This window comes from Nerophis ophidion, linkage group LG28 (assembly GCF_033978795.1).
Source record: "Nerophis ophidion isolate RoL-2023_Sa linkage group LG28, RoL_Noph_v1.0, whole genome shotgun sequence".
Taxonomy (NCBI): domain Eukaryota; kingdom Metazoa; phylum Chordata; class Actinopteri; order Syngnathiformes; family Syngnathidae; genus Nerophis; species Nerophis ophidion.
This window is the reverse complement of record NC_084638.1, coordinates 29,945,550-29,965,147: the sequence shown is the minus strand read 5'-3', so window position 1 is coordinate 29,965,147 and position 19,598 is coordinate 29,945,550. Positions and strand designations below refer to the sequence as shown.

The window sequence follows — 19,598 nt, the reverse complement described above, 5'->3', positions numbered from 1 at the left end:
ATACATATGTATATATACATATATATAAATACATACACATATATATACATATATATATGTTTGTATATATATAAATATATAAATACACACACATATACATATGTATATATACATATATATAAATACATACACATATATATACATATATATATGTTTGTATATATATAAATATGTATATATTTATATATATATATGTAAATATGTATATATTTATATATATATATATATATATATATACATATATATATATATACATACATACACACATATATATATATACACACACACACGTTTATATACATATATATAAATATATATGTGCGTATGTATATATATATATATATATATATATATATATATATATATATATATATATACATACATACATACATAAAAAACATTTAAAAATGTTAATTTACATTTTAAAACAATTTTTAAAAATATATATATATTTTATTTTTTAATCCAGTTGCCAGTTGGGTGAAATCATTTCTGCATGAATCACATCATTCCCTTGCAAGAACCGTTCAAAAGAACCGATTCGTTCATGAATGCCTCATCTGTCATTCACACCACTTCTTTGCAAACAGTGTTAAAAAACACACACACACACACACACACACACACACACACACACACACACTCTAGGTGTGGTGAAATTTGCCCTCTGCATTTGACCCATCACCCTCTCCCCCTGGGAGGTGAGGGGAGCAGTGAGCAGCAGCGTGCGCAGCGCTCGGATATCCATTTGGTGATTTAACCCGCAATTCCCACCCTTGATGCTGAGTGCCAAGCAAGGAGGTAATGGCTCCCATTTTTTCTCCTCTTTGGTATGACTCGGTTTGAACTCACAGCCTCCAGGTCTCAGGTCGGACACTCTAACAACACAAAGAACCGATTCGCTCATGAATGCCCCATCTGTCATTCATTTTTGACTAAGTGTTTACATCTTTTTTTTTACACCACTTAAGTGTTCGTTAGCACAAAAAAAAACCCTCTGTTGATGACAAAGATCCTCTCTAAGGCAACGCTTTGCTGTTTTTAGTCTCCGGTGCAAATGTTGGTCTGGTGTGACGTGCGCTAACAGGCTATTAGCACAGGTAATGATCCACACAGCCAATAAACTTCCCCTTAATGAGAAGTTGGCCATAAAAAGCCAACAACCGGGGCTCGCCCCTTTTTTTTTTTTTTTCCGACTATCTCTGCGAGCCGTTCCGTCCGCACGTTTAATTTGATTCCGTTTCGTTTTGTGGCTTTTCTCAAGGGAGCAGAACACCGATTAAAAAAATAAAAAATAAATAAATAAAAGCCCTATTGTTTGCAAAGCAGGGGTCACCAACCTTTTTGAAACCAAGAGCTACTTCTTGGGTACTGATTAATACGAAGGGCTACCAGTTTGATACATACTTTAAAAAATTGCCAGAAATAGCCAATTTGCTCAATTTACCTTTAACTCTATGTTATTATTAATAATTAAGGATATTTATCTTTGTAAAAACACTGATCATCTTAATGATTTCTCACAATATATATAGAAATAGATAAATATAAAAATTTAAAAAAGGGGTGTTTCTGTCTGTTATTCCGTCGTACATTTTTTTTCCTTCTGTAGAGAATAAATGATGACAAAAAAAACACTTAACTGCACGGTTTAAAAGAGGAGAAAACACGAAAAAAATGAAAATAAAATTTTGAAACATAGTTTATCTTCAGTTTCGACGCTTTAAAACGAAAAATTCAACCGAAAAAAAGAAGAGAAAAACTAGCTACCGTATTTTTCGGACTATAAGTCGCAGTCTTCTTCACCACAGTCCAAACCCCCCCCCCAAAAAAAAAAAAAAAAAAAAAATTTTGGGCCAAAAAACGCGATTTATAGTTCGAAAAATACGGTAATTTTAATATTTTTAAAAAAATAAAATAAATAATTTATGGAACATCATTTGTAATTTTTACTGATTAAGAATCATTTTAGAATTTTGATGACATGTTTTAAATCGGTTAAAATCCAATCTGCACTTTGTTAGAATATATAACAAATTGGACCAAGCTATATTTCTAACAAATACAAATCATTATTTCTTCTGGATTTTCCAGAACAAAAATTTTAAAAGAATTTCAAAAGACTTTCAAATAAAATTTAAATTTGATTCTACAGATTTGCCAGAATAATTTTTTTGAATTTTAATCACAATAAGTTTGAAGAAATATTTCACAAATATTCTTTGTCGAAAAAACAGAAGCTAAAATGAAAAATTAAATTAAAATGTATTTATTATTCTTTACAATAAAAAAACATAAATACTTGAACATTGTCAGGAAAGAAAAGGAAGAAATTTAAAAGGTAAAAAGGTATATGTGTTTAAAAATCCTAAAATCCATTTTTAAGGTTGTATTTTTTCTCTAAAATTGTCTTTCTGAAAGTTATAAAAAGCAAAGTAAAAAAATAAATGAATTTATTTAAACAAGTGAAGACCAAGTCTTGAAAATATTTTCTTGGATTTTCAAATTCTATTTGAGTTTTGTCTCTCTTAGAATTAAAAATGTCGAGCAAAGCGAGACCAGCTTGCTAGTAAATAAATAGAATTAAAAAAATAGAGGCAGCTCACTGGTAAGTGCTGCTATTTGAGCTATTTTTAGAACAGGCCAGCGGGCGACTCATCTGGTCCTTACGGGCTACCTGGTGCCCGCGGGCACCGCATTGGTGACTCCTGATCTACGGTCTGTAATATCATCAAAAGGTTCAGAGAATCTGGAGAAACATTGAATGCCCGTGACATTCAATCCCCTCACTGCATAAAAAAAAAACGACATCAGTCTGTAAAGGATATCACCACATGGGCTCAGGAACACTTCAGAAAACCACTGTCAGTAACTACAGTCGGTCGCTAGGTCTGTAAGTGCAAGTTAAAACTCTACTATGCAAAGCCAAAGCCTTTTATCAACAACACCCAGAAACTGAGATGGACTGTGGCACCGCGTTGGTGACCCCTGTTGCAAAGACTTCAATGCCATTTTGGCCCTGAAAAGCAAAAAAGAAAAGAAACACTCGTACCGAGGAGAGAAAGCTGCTTGGAGGAGCGAGGCTGCAGGTCGGCGCCGTTCTTCAGCCACTGCAGTTTGGGGTCCGGGATGCCGTCGGCGTGGCAGTGCAGGCTGGCAGACACGCCGGGCTCCTGGGCCTGCGTCTCCGGGTAGACCAGGATCACCGGAGGGACTGGAGAGTGAGCACACACACACACACACACACACGGTGTGAGACCACCAGCAATTCCACCCCCCCCGCCCCCCTCCCGCCGACTCCCTCAAAAGGGATTAGTTCTCGCCGCCCGGCATGGAAATGTGTTCCACATTCCGAGAGCCCGAGAGCTTTGAGGCTGCATGAAGAAGATGTCGGTGCCTGAGGTGAGCTAAAGGAAGAAGGACAGGTGCACTTTTAACTTCTGTCTGCTAACAACCACCTTGGGGTCTTTCACTCCGCTTGTCTCGCAGTCTCGGCACAAGGAAGCTACCAAAGACGGCCGAAATATGGAAATCTTTTTTTCGAACGAGTCAATTTTACAGATATCTTATGCCATCATATTATTCATTTACCTTTGTCTTTGAATTTTTCTTAAAAGTTGTAATATTTTAATTATGTTCTAACAGAAATGTACAGTAGATCTGGATCATGGGTGTTCAAACCTTTTCACTTGGGGGCCACATGGGACTAAACATTTTTTGCCGGGGGCTGTCCACATATAAAGTAACAACATATATATATACACACATATACAGTATAGAATATATATATATATATATATATCTACATATATATATATATATATAGATGTACATACGGTGGCAGAGGGGTTAGTGCGTCTGCCTCACAATACGAAGGTCCTGCAGTCCTGGGTTCAAATCCAGGCTCGGGATCTTTCTGTGTGGAGTTTGCATGTTCTCCCCGTGAATGCGTGGGTTCCCTCCGGGTACTCCGGCTTCCTCCCACCTCCAAAGACATGCACCTGGGGATAGGTTGATTGGCAACACTAAATGGGCCCTAGTGTGTGAATGTTGTCTGTCTATCTGTGTTGGCCCTGCGATGAGGTGGCGACTTGTCCAGGGTGTACCCCGCCTTCCGCCCGATTGTAGCTGAGATAGGCGCCAGCGCCCCCCGCGACCCCGAAAGGGAATAAGGGGTAGAAAATGGATGGATATACGTACATACATGCATATATATATATATATACACACACACATATATATATATACATACAGTATATATGTACATATATATATATATATATATATATATATATATATATATATATATATATATATATATATGTATATACATATAAATATATATATATATGTGCGTATGTATATATATATATATATATATATATACAGTATATATATGTGTGTATGTATATATGTACATATGTGTGTATATATTTATATGTACACATCCATCCATCCATCCATCCATCATCTTCCGCTTATCCGAGGTCGGGTCGCGGGGGCAGCAGCCTAAGCAGGGAAGCCCAGACTTCCCTATCTCCAGCCACTTCGTCTAGCTCTTCCCGGGGGATCCCGAGGCGTTCCCAGGCCAGCCGGGAGACATAGTCTTCCCAACGTGTCCTGGGTCTTCCCCGTGGCCTCCTACCAGTTGGACGTGCCCTAAACACCTCCCTAGGGAGGCGTTCGGGTGGCATCCTGACCAGATGCCCGAACCACTTCATCTGGCTCCTCTCGATGTGGAGGAGCAGCGGCTTTACTTTGAGCTCCTCCCGGATGGCAGAGCTTCTCACCCTATCTCTAAGGGAGAGCTCCGCCACCCGGCGGAGGAAACTCATTTGGGCCGCTTGTACCCGTGATCTTATCCTTTCGGTCATGACCCAAAGCTCATGACCATAGGTGAGGATGGGAACGTAGATCGACCGGTAAATTGAGAGCTTTGCCTTCCGGCTCAGCTCCTTCTTCACCACAACGGATCGGTACAACGTCCGCATTACTGAAGACGCCGCACCGATCCGCCTGTCGATCTCACGATCCACTCTTCCCCCACTCGTGAACAAGACTCCTAGGTACTTGAACTCCTCCACTTGGGGCAGGGTCTCCTCCCCAACCCGGAGATGGCACTCCACCCTTTTCCGGGCGAGAACCATGGACTCGGACTTGGAGGTGCTGATTCTCATTCCGGTCGCTTCACACTATGTACACATGTGTGTTTTTATATATATATATATATATATATATATATATATATATATATATATATATATATACATACATACTGTATGTATGTCTTGTCTTGGTTTTTCTGTCTTGTGATTTGCATGTTTTATTTTGAAAAGCAATCCCTCTTGTTACAGATCACGGGCCCTTCCTCTTGTGTCACCAGTCTGACGTCATCCCTTGATTGTTTCCACCTGTTTCCCATTACCCTCATGTTCCATTTAAGCTCACGCCTCCCCATGTTCGGTGCCAGATCGTCTCGAGCTTTCGAGTCCATGTTGGTGTTCGTATCCATGCCTTGCCTCTTCCCACGTCTACTGCCGTGGAACAAAGAATCCCATGCTGTTATTTTGAATTTCACTTTTTCTCCTCCTTATAGCGACCTTTGTTACTCTAGCCTTTGTTCAACCAAAGTGGTGAGTTTGGATTTTTTTCTAAATACCTTTTCTTCCTCAATGTTTTTGAGTGTTTTTTTGTTTATCTTTATTAGAGTAGAAACATTTATAGCCACTTTTGTTCTTCCTCCTGTTGGACCGTTTTATGTTAAATTTTTCATAGCAGATAGGACACTAATTATAGTTCATCCTTTTGTTAGTATTTCCCTCCTTCTTAGGAGCGACTTTCGGTTCATCCCTTTTTGGAACTTTTTCCGCGGACAGTTTTGTTTATCCATTAAATGCGCAATACTCTGGCTATGCAGGTTTAAGAGTTTTTTCAAAATAAAAGCTTTATTAGAACCTCATCTCTGCACCTGAGTCCACTCCTTATTCCAAGTCTGACACATCAGGAAATTTCAGGAAATTTCCTGATGATTGAGGGAACCCCTCATGAAACAGTTCTGTAGAGATGAAGTAGTCTTGTGATTTTTCCCACACCTACATATTGCGCTCTACCACGGTATCGAGCACTATTCTCTGGATTATCCAATCAAGATGTGTATATATATTTTTATACTTACGTATAAAATACTACACGGTCTATCTCCATCCTATCTTGCCGATTGTATTGTACCATATGTCCCGGCAAGAAATCTGCGTTCAAAGGACTCCGGCTTATTAGTGATCCCCAAAGCCCAAAAAAAGTCTGCGGGCTGTAGAGCTTTTTCATTTCGGGCTCCAGTACTCTGGAATGCCCTCCCGGTAACAGTTCGAGATGCCACCTCAGTAGAAGCATTTAAGTCTCACCTTAAAACTCATTTGTATACTCTAGCCTTTAAATAGACTCCCTTTTTAGACCAGTTGATCTGCCGTTTCTTTTCTTTTTCTTCTATGTCCCACTCTCCTTTGTGGAGGGAATCCGGTCCGATCCGGTGGCCATGTACTGCTCGCCTGTGTATCGGCTGGGGACATCTCTGCGCTGCTGATCAGCCTCCGCTTGGGATGGTTTCCTGCTGGCTCCGCTGTGAACGGGACTCTCGCTGCTGTGTTGGATCCGCTTTGGACTGGACTCTCGCGACTGTGTTGGATCCATTATGGATTGATCTTTCACAGTATCATGTTCTCATATGTTCTCATAGTCATCAGTATCACAGTATCATGTTCTCATAGTCATCATTGTCACCGATGTCCCACTGGGTGTGAGTTTTCCTTGCCCTTATGTGGGCCTACCGAGGATGTCGTAGTGGTTTGTGCAGCCCTTTGAGACACTAGTGATTTAGGGCTATATAAGTAAACATTGATTGATTGATTGATTGATATATATATATATACATACATACATGTGTACACACACACACAAGACTCTGTCATCCATGTCTTTATGGACGTTGCAGTGCACAAAGCAGAACATTCCTATAAACACACTCCGCGACCTTGTGGACAGCCCTTCACCAGAAGACTCGAAGCTGTAATCGCTACAAAAGGTGGATCCACATCATATTGAACCCTATGGGTTAGGAAAGGGATGGCACTTCAAGTTCATATGTGAGTCAAGGCGGGTGGCCAAAAACTTTTGGCAATGCACTTCATGCGGTTCGGATCGTCTCAAAATCATTTCAAGGCTGAGGACATCCAGGATGCATACATTGGATCCTGCACCAATCCCTCCGATTCGAGCTGTCCTATCTGGTCTTTGAGCATAAAGCCTGTTCGGAAGCGAGACGTCTTTTGAGACAATACGGACCGCCATGGAGTTGATCACGTTTCCCATGGCTTTCCTCCTGGGAAATTGGCGTTCCACAGGGCGCCGTCACGGGAACCATGTATCTCATTTCCAACATTCTGAGGACCACAAGCATTCTGCAGCTCTTACTGACCGTTGACCTGCAGCACGTGCGTCTGGCGGAGGTCCTCGTAGCCGTAGGCATGGCAACTGTAGTTCCCCATGTGGATGGTTGTCACCTTGGTGATGTACAGCGACCCATCATCCCCAAAGTCCTGCAACACGCCGCACACACATGACGGTTAACGAGGCTGGGACAGGAAATGGAGGAAATAAACGGGAAGCACGGACGGGGGAGCCGGCGGGACCGAGGGGACGCCGGGTGGGGGGGGAAAAATAAAAAATACATCTGCTCTTTGATGGAAGACGTCGGAATCTCGGAGGGAGCGACGGGATGCGGCGTCGGGAAAGGAGCGGCGCCATGAATCAAGGGCCTCCCCCCTGGCGAGGGGAAGCCAGCGTTTTGGCTCAGCCTGACGAATAGCAAAGGTTAAAAATATAACGGCCATTAGCGTGACAGATGGCGGCGATTGTTGTCGTCGTCTACGCTCGGAGATGAAATGAGGTCTCACTCTGATGCTAAACTGACTCACTAGAACTCGGTTCCTTTATAGAGGCGTTTTTCAACCATAAGAAATGGTCTAATTTCACCTATTCGTCAGCCATGGACTTGGACTTGTATTCCTTCTTCTACGCAAAGGATAAATTGATTCATTACTCAACAAACAGACTACAACAAAAGGCAAACAAAGGGCGCGCACAAGGGCGGAAAACAAACTTGGCTAATGAAAAAACAAAAGACGAGACTACAAACTACAAACATGAAACAAAAACACTTGCACTGTGGCATGAAAAAACAAAACTTGCACTAAGGCATAAATACAAAACTTACGTGGCGTGGACAAAAACGAACAGCAAGGCATGAAGCAGATGAGTACGGGATGGGTGGGTACATGAGGTACATGAGGTAGGTAAGGTAGGTAAAGTTGCCAGACTGATTATCAGGCAACTGTGGCTTAAATACTAGCAGTGATAATTAACCAGCAGGTGTGGGAACTGAGGACCGGGGCGTGACTTGGAGACAAGGTGGAAACTAATGAGTTACCATGGAAACAAAAACAAACCAGGATGTGCAAAACAGAACTGAGTGTCCAAAAAACAAAACATAACATGACCAAAACAAAACATGATCCATAGGCGTGACATTATTTGGGTTATAAATATGTTTTGCACATCAGTAGTTATCGTCTGCAAATAATGTGTTGTTGTTTATAGAGCTCGGCAGAGTAACCGTGTAATACTCTTCTATATCAGTAGGTGGCAGCCGGTAGCTAATTGCTGTGTAGATGTCGGAAACAGCGGAAGGCAGAGTGCAGGTAAAAAGGTGACTAATGCTTAAACCAAAAATAAACCAAAGGTGAGTGCCCCTAAGAAAAGGCATTGAAGCTTAGGGATGGCAATGCGGAACAAAACTAAAACTGAACTGGCTGCAAAGTAAAGAAAAACAGAATGCTGGACGACAGCAAAGACTTACTGTGGAGCAGAGACGGCGTCCACAAAGTACACCTGAACATGACATGATAATCAACATTGTCCCAGCAAAGAAGGATGAAAACAACTGAAATATTCTTGATTGCTAAAAGAAAGATGTGGGAAATATCGCTCAAGGGAAGACATGAAACTACTACAGGAAAACACCAAAGAAAGGGAAAAAGCCACCAAAATAGGAGCGCAAGACAAGAGCTATAGTGATGCATGCTTGGTTATGGTTTAAAGTCATACCCAACAATTGTGACAATGACTTTTTACTGTCAACGGAGTTTCGTTTTTTAATGATTTCTGCTGGATTTTTTTCAACGCAAAAATTTTTCCTTGGCTCAAAAAAGGTTAAAAAACGCTGCTTTATAGCATTGATGCTGACATACGCTTGTGTGAAGTTGGCTCCCTCATCATTGTAAATATTAAAATAACACAGCCGGGTGGTCCTTTGTTTGTACTGTAAAAATATTTTTCTATTAAAGTTTTATAAAGTTATATAGTTTTCTATTTGGAGCCGTGATCGCGGGGCACCTGCTGATTGGGCTGGGCTGTGGATCGTAAAATTCGTAAGACGATGGCAGCCACTCAAGGAGCCCAAAGGCTGTTTGTCGCAATGGAAGGTTTGGGCAGGGCTGTGGGAACACAGACTGTGGCGATTTCTGAACTAAATGGCAAAGATGGATCACATCATGGAGAAGTTTGCCGTATAGGAAGACTGAATTGAATTTGAGAGAGGCGGCATGGACTAAGAACAGACAAGCCATTGTTTTGTCTGTTCGCGAAAAAACAAACATCCTAATATACGATATGACTCCCTCGAATGGCCTTGAGGACCAGGCTGTTCTGAAAAACACCCCCGAGGACAGCTCAATGATGGACGCTTTTGACCTCCCTCCCTTCTCAACGACACCTGGAGTCGAACTTTTTCAGAACGGCCTCAGTCTACAAAAACATTACACCATCACACCCAGGACAATTGGGCACACAAGCACACACCTCCCCTCCCCCAGCCCACGCCTTCACCACCGCTTGTTTTTCCTCTCGGGGCCTTCCAGGGCTCCAACCCCCCCCCTGTGTGAGTTGTCGTGTTTATGTGTGCATTGCAAATGAGAATTTTTCCCTTGGACTCAGCCTGGACCCCCTCCCGGGGTCCAGCCTTTGACTGATATTTTTTTACTCTTCCCCCCTTTCCCAATATCACCTTTTCACACTTTTTTTAAAGAGCGCCGTAAAAATGGCTGATCCATTGGCGGTCCCGTCTTGTCTCCCTGTAACGTATGTCTGTGCCGAAAATGTACTTTTCAGTTCTTATGTGTCTTGTGCATGTTAAAAATTGACAATAAATCATTTCCATTCCATAAGCTCCCGTTTGTGCTGCAATTTTTCTTATGTAAAACTATGTTGGTTTTTATGGTTTAACGTTTTATAGTTGTTGTTTTTTTAATCAATATGCTATTAGTCGTAACCAGAACTACAACATGACAACTATAATAATTACACAAAACATTTTTGCAGCACAAACATTTGGGACAAAGTTTGGGGACATTTTGACAAGGTGGGGATAAGGAGGGGACTTGTTGTGATTAATATAACGTTAAAAAGATTTTTAATAGTATATATATATATCAGTTCAAAACAATTATATCAGACAAAAACTAAAATAGCGGCACAAACGTCGCACAAATATTTAGGACAAGTTTGAGGAGATTTCGCCAAGGATGGTTATGATTGACAAAATGTTAACAACATGAAATCTATGAAGCGATAATAGTATAAAAACTATAATATTTAGACAAAAAAATTGCAGATGGTGGGGAGGCTGTTTATGAATAATAATATGTTAATAACACAAAACTTGTAAAAGTTTGACAAAAAAAAATCAGCTCAAACGATTGGGGCACGTTGGAGGAGCTTTGGACAAGGTAGGGGGGATTAACTATGACTAATACGAGGTTTATAACATAACTATAACACTATGTTAATAACAAAAACTATGAAACGTAAATAACATAAGAACTATACAACGTTAACATAAAAATTCTAAAAGATTAATAACATAAAAACTATAAAACGTTAATAACATAAGAACTATACAACGTTAACATACAAACTATAAAAGGTTAATAAAATAAAAACTATATAAGATTGATAGAATTAAAACTTTAAAACGTTAACACGATAACTATAAAAAGTTAACATAACAACTATGAAACATTAAGATATAAACACTCTAAAAGGTTAGCAACATACAAACTGTAAAACGTTAACACAAAAACTGTAAAACGTTAATAATATGAAAACTATAATAGTTACTAACCTAAAACAAAAATAACACAACTACAAAAGGTTAATAATATAAAAACTGTAAAACGTTAATAACATGAAAACTATTTACAAGTTAACATACAAACTATAAAACATTAATACCTGGAAAACTATAAAAAGGTAATAACATAAAAACTATACAAAGTAAACGTAAAAACTAAAACATGAACATACAAATTGTAAAAAGGTTAACAGCAGAAAAACTATGACAGTTACTATCATAAAAACTATCAAACGTCAACACAAAAACCAAAAAACCTGAACATGAAAACTATAAAAGGTTGATAACATAAAGACTATAAAACATTAAAATAAAAACTATAAAAAGTTAACATAAAAACTATAAAAGGTTAATAACATAAAAAATATACAACATTAACTTAAAAAACTATAAATGGTAACATAAAAACAATAAAAGGTTAATAACAAAAGTTATACAACATTAACCTAAAAACTATAAAAAGTTAATAACACAAAAAGTATACATTTACTTAACAACTATAAAAGTTTAATAACATAAAAACGATACAACATTAACATAAAAACTCTTAAACGTTTACATAAAAACTATAAAAGATTAATAACAAACACTGTACAACATTAACATAAAAACTGTAAAAGGTTAACATAAAAACTATAAAAGGTTAATAACATAAAAACTATACAGCATTAACATAAAACTATAGAAAGTTAACATAAAAACTATAAAAAGTTAATAACTTAAAAACTACAAAAGTTTAATAACATAAAAAAACGATACAACATTAACATAAAAACTATAAAACTTTAACATAAAAACTATAAAAGGTTAATAACATAAAAACTATACAACATTAACATAAAAACTAAAAAAGGTTAATAACATAAAAACTATAAAAGGTTAATAACATGAAAACTATACAACATACAAATTCCAAAAGGTTAACATAAAAACTATAAAAGGTTAATAACTTAAAAACTATAAAAGGTCAACATAAAAAGTATACAACATTAACATAAGAACTATAAAACCTTAATAACATAAAAACTATACAACATTAACCTAAAAACTATTAAAGGTTCACATGAAAACTATAAAACATCAATAACATAAAAACTATAAAAAGTTAATAACATAAAAAAATATAAAAGGTTAATAACATAAAAACTATAAAAGGTTAATAACTTAAAAACTATAAAATGTTAATAAAATAAAAAGTAAACATTTACATAAAAAGTATAAAACTTTAATAACATACAAACTATACAACATTAATATAAAAATTATAAAAGGTTCACATAAAAACTATAAAAGGTTCACATAAAAACTATAACAGGTTAATCACTTAAAAACTATAAATTGTTAACATAAAAACTATATTAACATAAAAACTATAAAACGTTAATAACATAAAAACTATACAACATTAACTTAAAAACGATAAAAAGGTTCACATAAAAACTATAAAACGTTAATAACATAAAAACTATAAAACGTTAATAAAATAAAAAATATAAATGTTAATTACATAAAAACTATAAAAGGTTAGTAACATAAAAACTATAAAAGGTTGATAACATAAAAAACTATAATAGATTAATAACATAAACAGTAAACTAAATTTACATAAAAACTATAAAACTTTAATAACATAAAAACTATACAACGTTAACACAAAAATGATAAAAGGTTCACATAAAAACTATAAAAGGTTCACATAAAAACTATAAAAGGTTAATAACATAAAACTATACAACATTAACATAAATTTATAAAACATTAATATAAAACTATAAAAGGTTAATAACTTCAAAACTATATATGTTAACAACATAAACAATATAAAACATTAAAAACTCAAAAAACTATGCACGTTAATAACATAAGAACTGTAAAAGGTTAATAACATAAAAACTATAGAAGGTTAATAACGTAAAAACTATAAAAGGTTAATAACATAAAAACTATACAGCATTAACATAAAACTGTAGAAAGTTAACATAAAAACTATAAAAAGTTAATAATTTAAAAACTACAAAAGTTTAATAACATAAAAAACGATACAACATTAACATAAAAACTATAAAAGGTTAATAACATAAAAACTATACAACATTGACATAAAAACTAAAAAAGGTTAATAACATAAAAACTATAAAGGGTTAATAACATGAAACTATACAACATTAACATAAATTTATAAAACATTAATATAAAACTATAAAAGGTTAATAACTTCAAAACTATATATGTTAACAACATAAACAATATAAAACATTAAAAACTCAAAAAACTATGCACGTTAATAACATAAGAACTGTAAAAGGTTAATAACATAAAAACTATAGAAGGTTAATAACGTAAAAACTATAAAAGGTTAATAACATAAAAACTATACAGCATTAACATAAAACTGTAGAAAGTTAACATAAAAACTATAAAAAGTTAATAATTTAAAAACTACAAAAGTTTAATAACATAAAAAACGATACAACATTAACATAAAAACTATAAAAGGTTAATAACATAAAAACTATACAACATTGACATAAAAACTAAAAAAGGTTAATAACATAAAAACTATAAAGGGTTAATAACATGAAAACTATACAACATACAAATTCCAAAAGGTTAACATAAAAACTATAATAGGTTAATAACTTAAAAACTAGAAAAGGTCAACATAAAAAGTATACAACATTAACATAAGAACTATAAAACCTTAACAACATAAAAACTATACAACATTAACCTAAAAACTATTAAAGGTTCACATGAAAACTATAAAACGTCAATAACATAAAAACTATAAAAAGTTAATAACATAAAAAACATTCGAATGTTCGAATGTTGTCTGTCAATCTGTGTTGGCCCTGCGATGAGGTGGCGACTTGTCCAGGGTGTACCCCGCCTTCTGCCCGATTGTAGCTGAGATAGGCGCCAGCGCCCCCCGCGACCCCAAAAAGGGAATAAGCGGTAGAAAATGGATGGATGGATGGAACATAAAAAAATATAAAAGGTTAATAACATAAAAACTATAAAAGGTTAATAACTTAAAAACTATAAAATGTTAATAAAATAAAAAGTAAACATTTACATAAAAAGTATACAACTTTAATAACATACAAACTATACAACATTAATATAAAAATTATAAAAGGTTCACATAAAAACTATAAAAGGTTCACATAAAAACTATAAAAGGTTAATCACTTAAAAACTATAAAATGTTAACATAAAAACTATATTAACATAAAAACTATAAAACGTTAATAACATAAAAACTATACAACATTAACATAAATTTATAAAACATTAATACAAAACTATAAAAGGTTAATAACTTCAAAACTATACATGTTAACAACATAAAAAATATAAAACATTAAAAACTCAAAAAACTATGCACGTTAATAACATAAGAACTGTACAAGGTTAATAACATAAAAACTATAGAAGATTAATAACGTAAAAACTATAAAAGGTTAATAACATAAAAACTATACAGCATTAACATAAAACTATAGAAAGTTAACATAAAAACTATAAAAAGTTAATAATTTAAAAACTACAAAAGTTAATAACATAAAAAACGATACAACATTAACATAAAAACTATAAAAGGTTAATAACATAAAAACTATACAACATACAAATTCCAAAAGGTTAACATAAAAACTATAATAGGTTAATAACTTAAAAACTAGAAAAGGTCAACATAAAAAGTATACAACATTAACATAAGAACTATAAAACCTTAATAATATAAAAACTATACAACATTAACCTAAAAACTATTAAAGGTTCACATGAAAACTATAAAACGTCAATAACATAAAAACTATAAAAAGTTGATAACATAAAAAAATATAAAAGGTTAATAACATAAAAACTATAAAAGGTTAATAACTTAAAAACTATACATGTTAACAACATAAAAAATATAAAACATTAAAAACTCAAAAAACTATGCACGTTAATAACATAAGAACTGTACAAGGTTAATAACATAAAAACTATAGGTTAATAACGTAAAAACTATAAAAGGTTAATAACATAAGGGTTTTTTGTTTTGTTCGTATTTTAGTGTTGTGTTAACATTTTGGATCCAAATCCATTTAAAAAGCATCCAAAACGGCTTAAAAAGGGGGCGGGGCCTCATGTGACCTCAGGCGGCGTGCAGCCAATCAAGGTGTGAGAGGATGTGAAAGGTTTTTCATTGATGGTGTCTCACTTTGGGGACAAAGGCCTTCAAAAAAAAAAAAAAAATTGCCAAGGAAAATTTAGTCCGGGCGCCGCGTTTGCAGACTTCACCTAATTCATAAAAGCGACACTTATTTGGCGACACGTACAGAAAAAGACGAGACTCCGGAGCGAGAGCGCTCGTTAACCTTTTACTTCATCAAACGCACACGTCGGGAAATAAAAGGTGTCTCTGCAGACGTACGCCTGCACGCTCTCCAAATAATCCAATTCTAATTTCTTGTATTGAAGTTTTGCACTTTGAGACGGGAAACATCAGGCGCTTCCCCTCCCATTTCTAATCAATAAAAAGGGCCCCACTGTAATTTATTTGTCCAACAACTGTCATCACCGCCACTTATATGCAAAAAAACACAAATAAGTGTGCTTATTTCTACCAAAGACAAATGCATTATTCATTATGAAGCACAGCAATTTTCCCTGCAGACACTTGACTGCTCCTCGCTCTGATGCCAGGGGCGTCCAAACTTTGTCAAGCGAGGGCCGCATGAATACATTTTGTAGGATGCGGGGGCCACTTTGATACATTGTGTACCTTAATCTCTAAAGGCCTTAGTTAGCCACATGCGTGGACAGCATCTTTTAGCTTTTATTTCCAAAATTGTGTACACTACTGAATTGGGGTCTTATGGCAACTTATGTGGACAGTTATACTACCATTTGGTGGTGTCAGAAAAGTATAACATACAATGGAATTTGGAGTAAAAAACTGTAAAAATAAGATTTAGCATGTCACTAAACATGAAGTACAAACCCCGTTTCCATATGAGTTGGGAAATTGTGTTAGATGTAAATATAAACGGAATACAATGATTTGCAATTCCTTTTCAACCCATATTCAATTGAATGTACTACAAAGACAAGATATTTGATGTTCAAACTCATAAACTTTATTTTTTTTTGCAAATAATAATTAACTTAGAATTTCACAGCTGCAACACGTGCCAAAGTAGTTGGGAAAGGGCATGTTCACCACTGTGTTACATCACATTTTCTTTTAACAACACTCAATAAACGTTTGGGAACTGAGGAAACTAATTGTTGAAGCTTTGAAAGTGGAATTCTTTCCCATTCTTGTTTTAAGTAGAGCTTCATTCGTACAACAGTCCGGGGTCTCCTCTTTCGTATTTTACGCTTCATAATGCGCCACACATTTTCGAAGGGAGACAGGTCTGGACTGCCGGCGGGCCAGGAAAGTACCCGCACTCTTTTTTTACGAAGCCACGCTGTTGTAACACGTGCTGAATGTGGCTTGGCATTGTCTTGCTGAAATAAGCAGGGGCGTCCATGAAAAAGACGGCGTTTTGATGGCAGCATATGTTGTTCCAAAACCTGTATGTACCTTTCAGCATTAATGGTGCCTTCACAGATGTGTAAGTTACCCATGCCTTCCAAATAAGTCTTTGATGAGCATGCCTCAACTTTATCAGTATTTATTGCCACCTTTCCCAACTTCTTTGTCACGTGTCGCTGGCATCAAATTTTAAAGTTAATGATTATTTGCAAAAAAAAAAAGTTTATCAGTTTGAACATCAAATATGTCGTCTTTGTAGCATATTCAACTGAATATGGGTTTAATTTGCTAAAAAAGTGTTAATGTTAGTGTCATGTATTTGTGATCATGTTCTGTTTAGTTATGTTCTGTTTTGTTTTTGACTCCATTAGTTCCTGTTTTTGCACACCCCGCTTTGTTTTAGTTTTCATGACAACCATTAGTTTCACCTGGCTCATTTGTTTGGACTCACGCACCTGTCAATAATCACAGCACTATTTAAGCCTGTAGTTGCCAGGCAGTCAGCCTGGCGACATCACCTTCAACTCACGTTCGACACACCCTTGTTGTCCATGCCGACGATCCATGTTCCTTTCTCGTTCCAAGTAAGTTTTTCGTTATTCATGCCCTAGAGCAAGTTTTTGTTTTATGTCCATAGTTTTGCCTTGGTGCAAGTTTTTGTTTTCATAGCCAAGTTTTGAACCGCCTCTGTGAGCGCCTTTCGTTTGTTCCTTTTTTGAGATAATAATAATTAAAGATGTCATTACCTTCACGTCGTGTCCGCTCCAATCACTTTGCACCACGGGAAAACAAACCGCATCAAAGTCCGAGCCTTGACAGTTAGCATGCTAAAAAGTTAACCGGACCCTGCGTTAAGTACCAAAAACTATTACTCTGATGTGTGTGGCTGTAAAAAATGTGTTTGAAATGCATCAACTAAAATATTTGACGCTGACATGTTTTCCTGCGAAATTAGCAAAAAACTAGCATGCTGGTATCAGAATGCTAACAATTGTTAAAAAAATTAGCTATGGGCCAAACTTCGGACAGCGAACTCTGTGAAGCAGTTGGAGCGTAGCACTGAACAGAGTGAGCCAATAACACCAGCTAAGGATGTTCATTAATATCTAAACGGGCAGACATTTATCTAAGAAAATAAAAAGAAGCTGATGATCTCCCAGCATCTACAGCTTCACAATCAAACATGTGGAAGTACACCCGACTCTCATGTTCCTACAAGGCAAACACGTGTCATCATGTCTTTTGACCTTCTTGATGAAGCAAAACGCTCGCCGACGTCGCTTCTGAACAAATGCTCACCTTTGCGCTCGACATCGTTTGTCATCCTGCTGGGTCAACGTGGCAGGTAATTAACATGTAATTAGCGCACGGCCACCCGGCGCCGCTTAACGAGAGGTCGGCGACTCGGAAAACTCACACTTCGTATGTCGTCACTTTTTAAAAAACCTAGAAGTGACTTGATGTGTTGAATAATTTGGGTCTTTTTTTAAGATCGATTTAGCTTGTGTTAACCTCGATTTATAACTCAAGCCGCTCTCCATGCGCTGTGGTCACCGTTTAATTGAATACTGTTTCGAATAGTGGTTCTTAAAGATGATTCTACGGACTCTGTGGGTTCCCCTAGGGCCGTCTAAATGGACCTTTACAAGGTCTGTAAATCGGACAGTGTTGGGTCTATTTTGCTTCTATTTATACACTCTCAGAGTTAAGGATGTACCTTGAAATGTAGAATGTTGGAGAAACACTGCTTTAGGGGATGGGGTCGGAATTTATATTTACAAGTCTGTAACTGACACACACATACACAAGCACGCACACACACACACAAACACACTCACAAACACACTTTCGTGTATTTCTGAACTTCTGGGGACCTCTGAAAAATGCCTACCTCTTTAGAACCAGCCTTTCTAGATGTGTATTTACAACACTAATAATATATACATACTAATCAAATATATAAAAAAAGCTTGTTGTGAAAAATGAGTTGGAATTTCACAAGAAAAAGGTCACAATTTCTCAAGAATCACATATAATTTTGCCAGAAAAGTCATAATTTTACTAAATGCAAGTCAAAATTTGACAAGAAAAACTGAACAGTTGTGCGATATTATGATGAAAGTTGTAAATGTACTCAATAACAGTCGCAATTTTACAAGAAAAGGTTAGCATTTTGGCATTTTATTAAAAGAGTCGTAATTTTACTCGACAAAAGTCACAATTTTATATTCTAAATTGATCTTTACAAGGTCTGTAACTTTGTGTTTGGTCTATTTGCTTCTAGTATTTATACACTCTCAGAGTTAAGGAAGTACCTTGAAATGTAGAATGTTGGAGAAACACCGCTTTAGGGGATGGGGTCTGAATTTATATTTACAAGTCTGTAACGGACACACACACACACACTTACACAAGCAAGCAAAAACACACTTTCTTGTATTTCTGAACTTCTGGGGACCTCTGAAAAATGCCTACCTCTTTAGGACCAGCCTTTCTAGATATTGAAAGATGTGTATTTACAACACTAATAATATATACATACTAATCAAATATATAAAAAAAGCATAATGTGAAAAATGAGTTGGAATTTCGCAAGAAAAAGGTCACAATTTCTCAAGAAACATTTTATAATTTTGCTGAATAATTTGGGTCTTTTTTTAAGATCGATTTAGCTTGTGTTAACCTCGATTTATAACTCAAGCCGCTCTCCATGCGCTGTGGTCACCGTTTAATTGAATACTGTTTCGAATAGTGGTTCTTAAAGATGATTCTACGGACTCTGTGGGTTCCCCTAGGGCCGTCTAAATGGACCTTTACAAG

At 35.9% G+C, this 19,598-nt stretch overlaps 1 protein-coding gene across 2 annotated transcripts in view; it reads right to left on the bottom strand.

The window, feature by feature from the left end:
* fstl4 (follistatin-like 4) overlaps positions 1-19,598 on the bottom strand; it is a 495,615-nt gene that overhangs the window by 41,363 nt on the left and 434,654 nt on the right. For both annotated transcript variants that reach the window (XM_061890530.1, XM_061890531.1), the window contains 2 exons: positions 7,472-7,592; positions 3,053-3,214 (listed from right to left, as the gene is read on the bottom strand). In XM_061890530.1, coding sequence (XP_061746514.1) covers positions 3,053-3,214; positions 7,472-7,592 — 283 coding nt within the window. The remainder of the gene's footprint in view (positions 1-3,052; positions 3,215-7,471; positions 7,593-19,598) is intronic.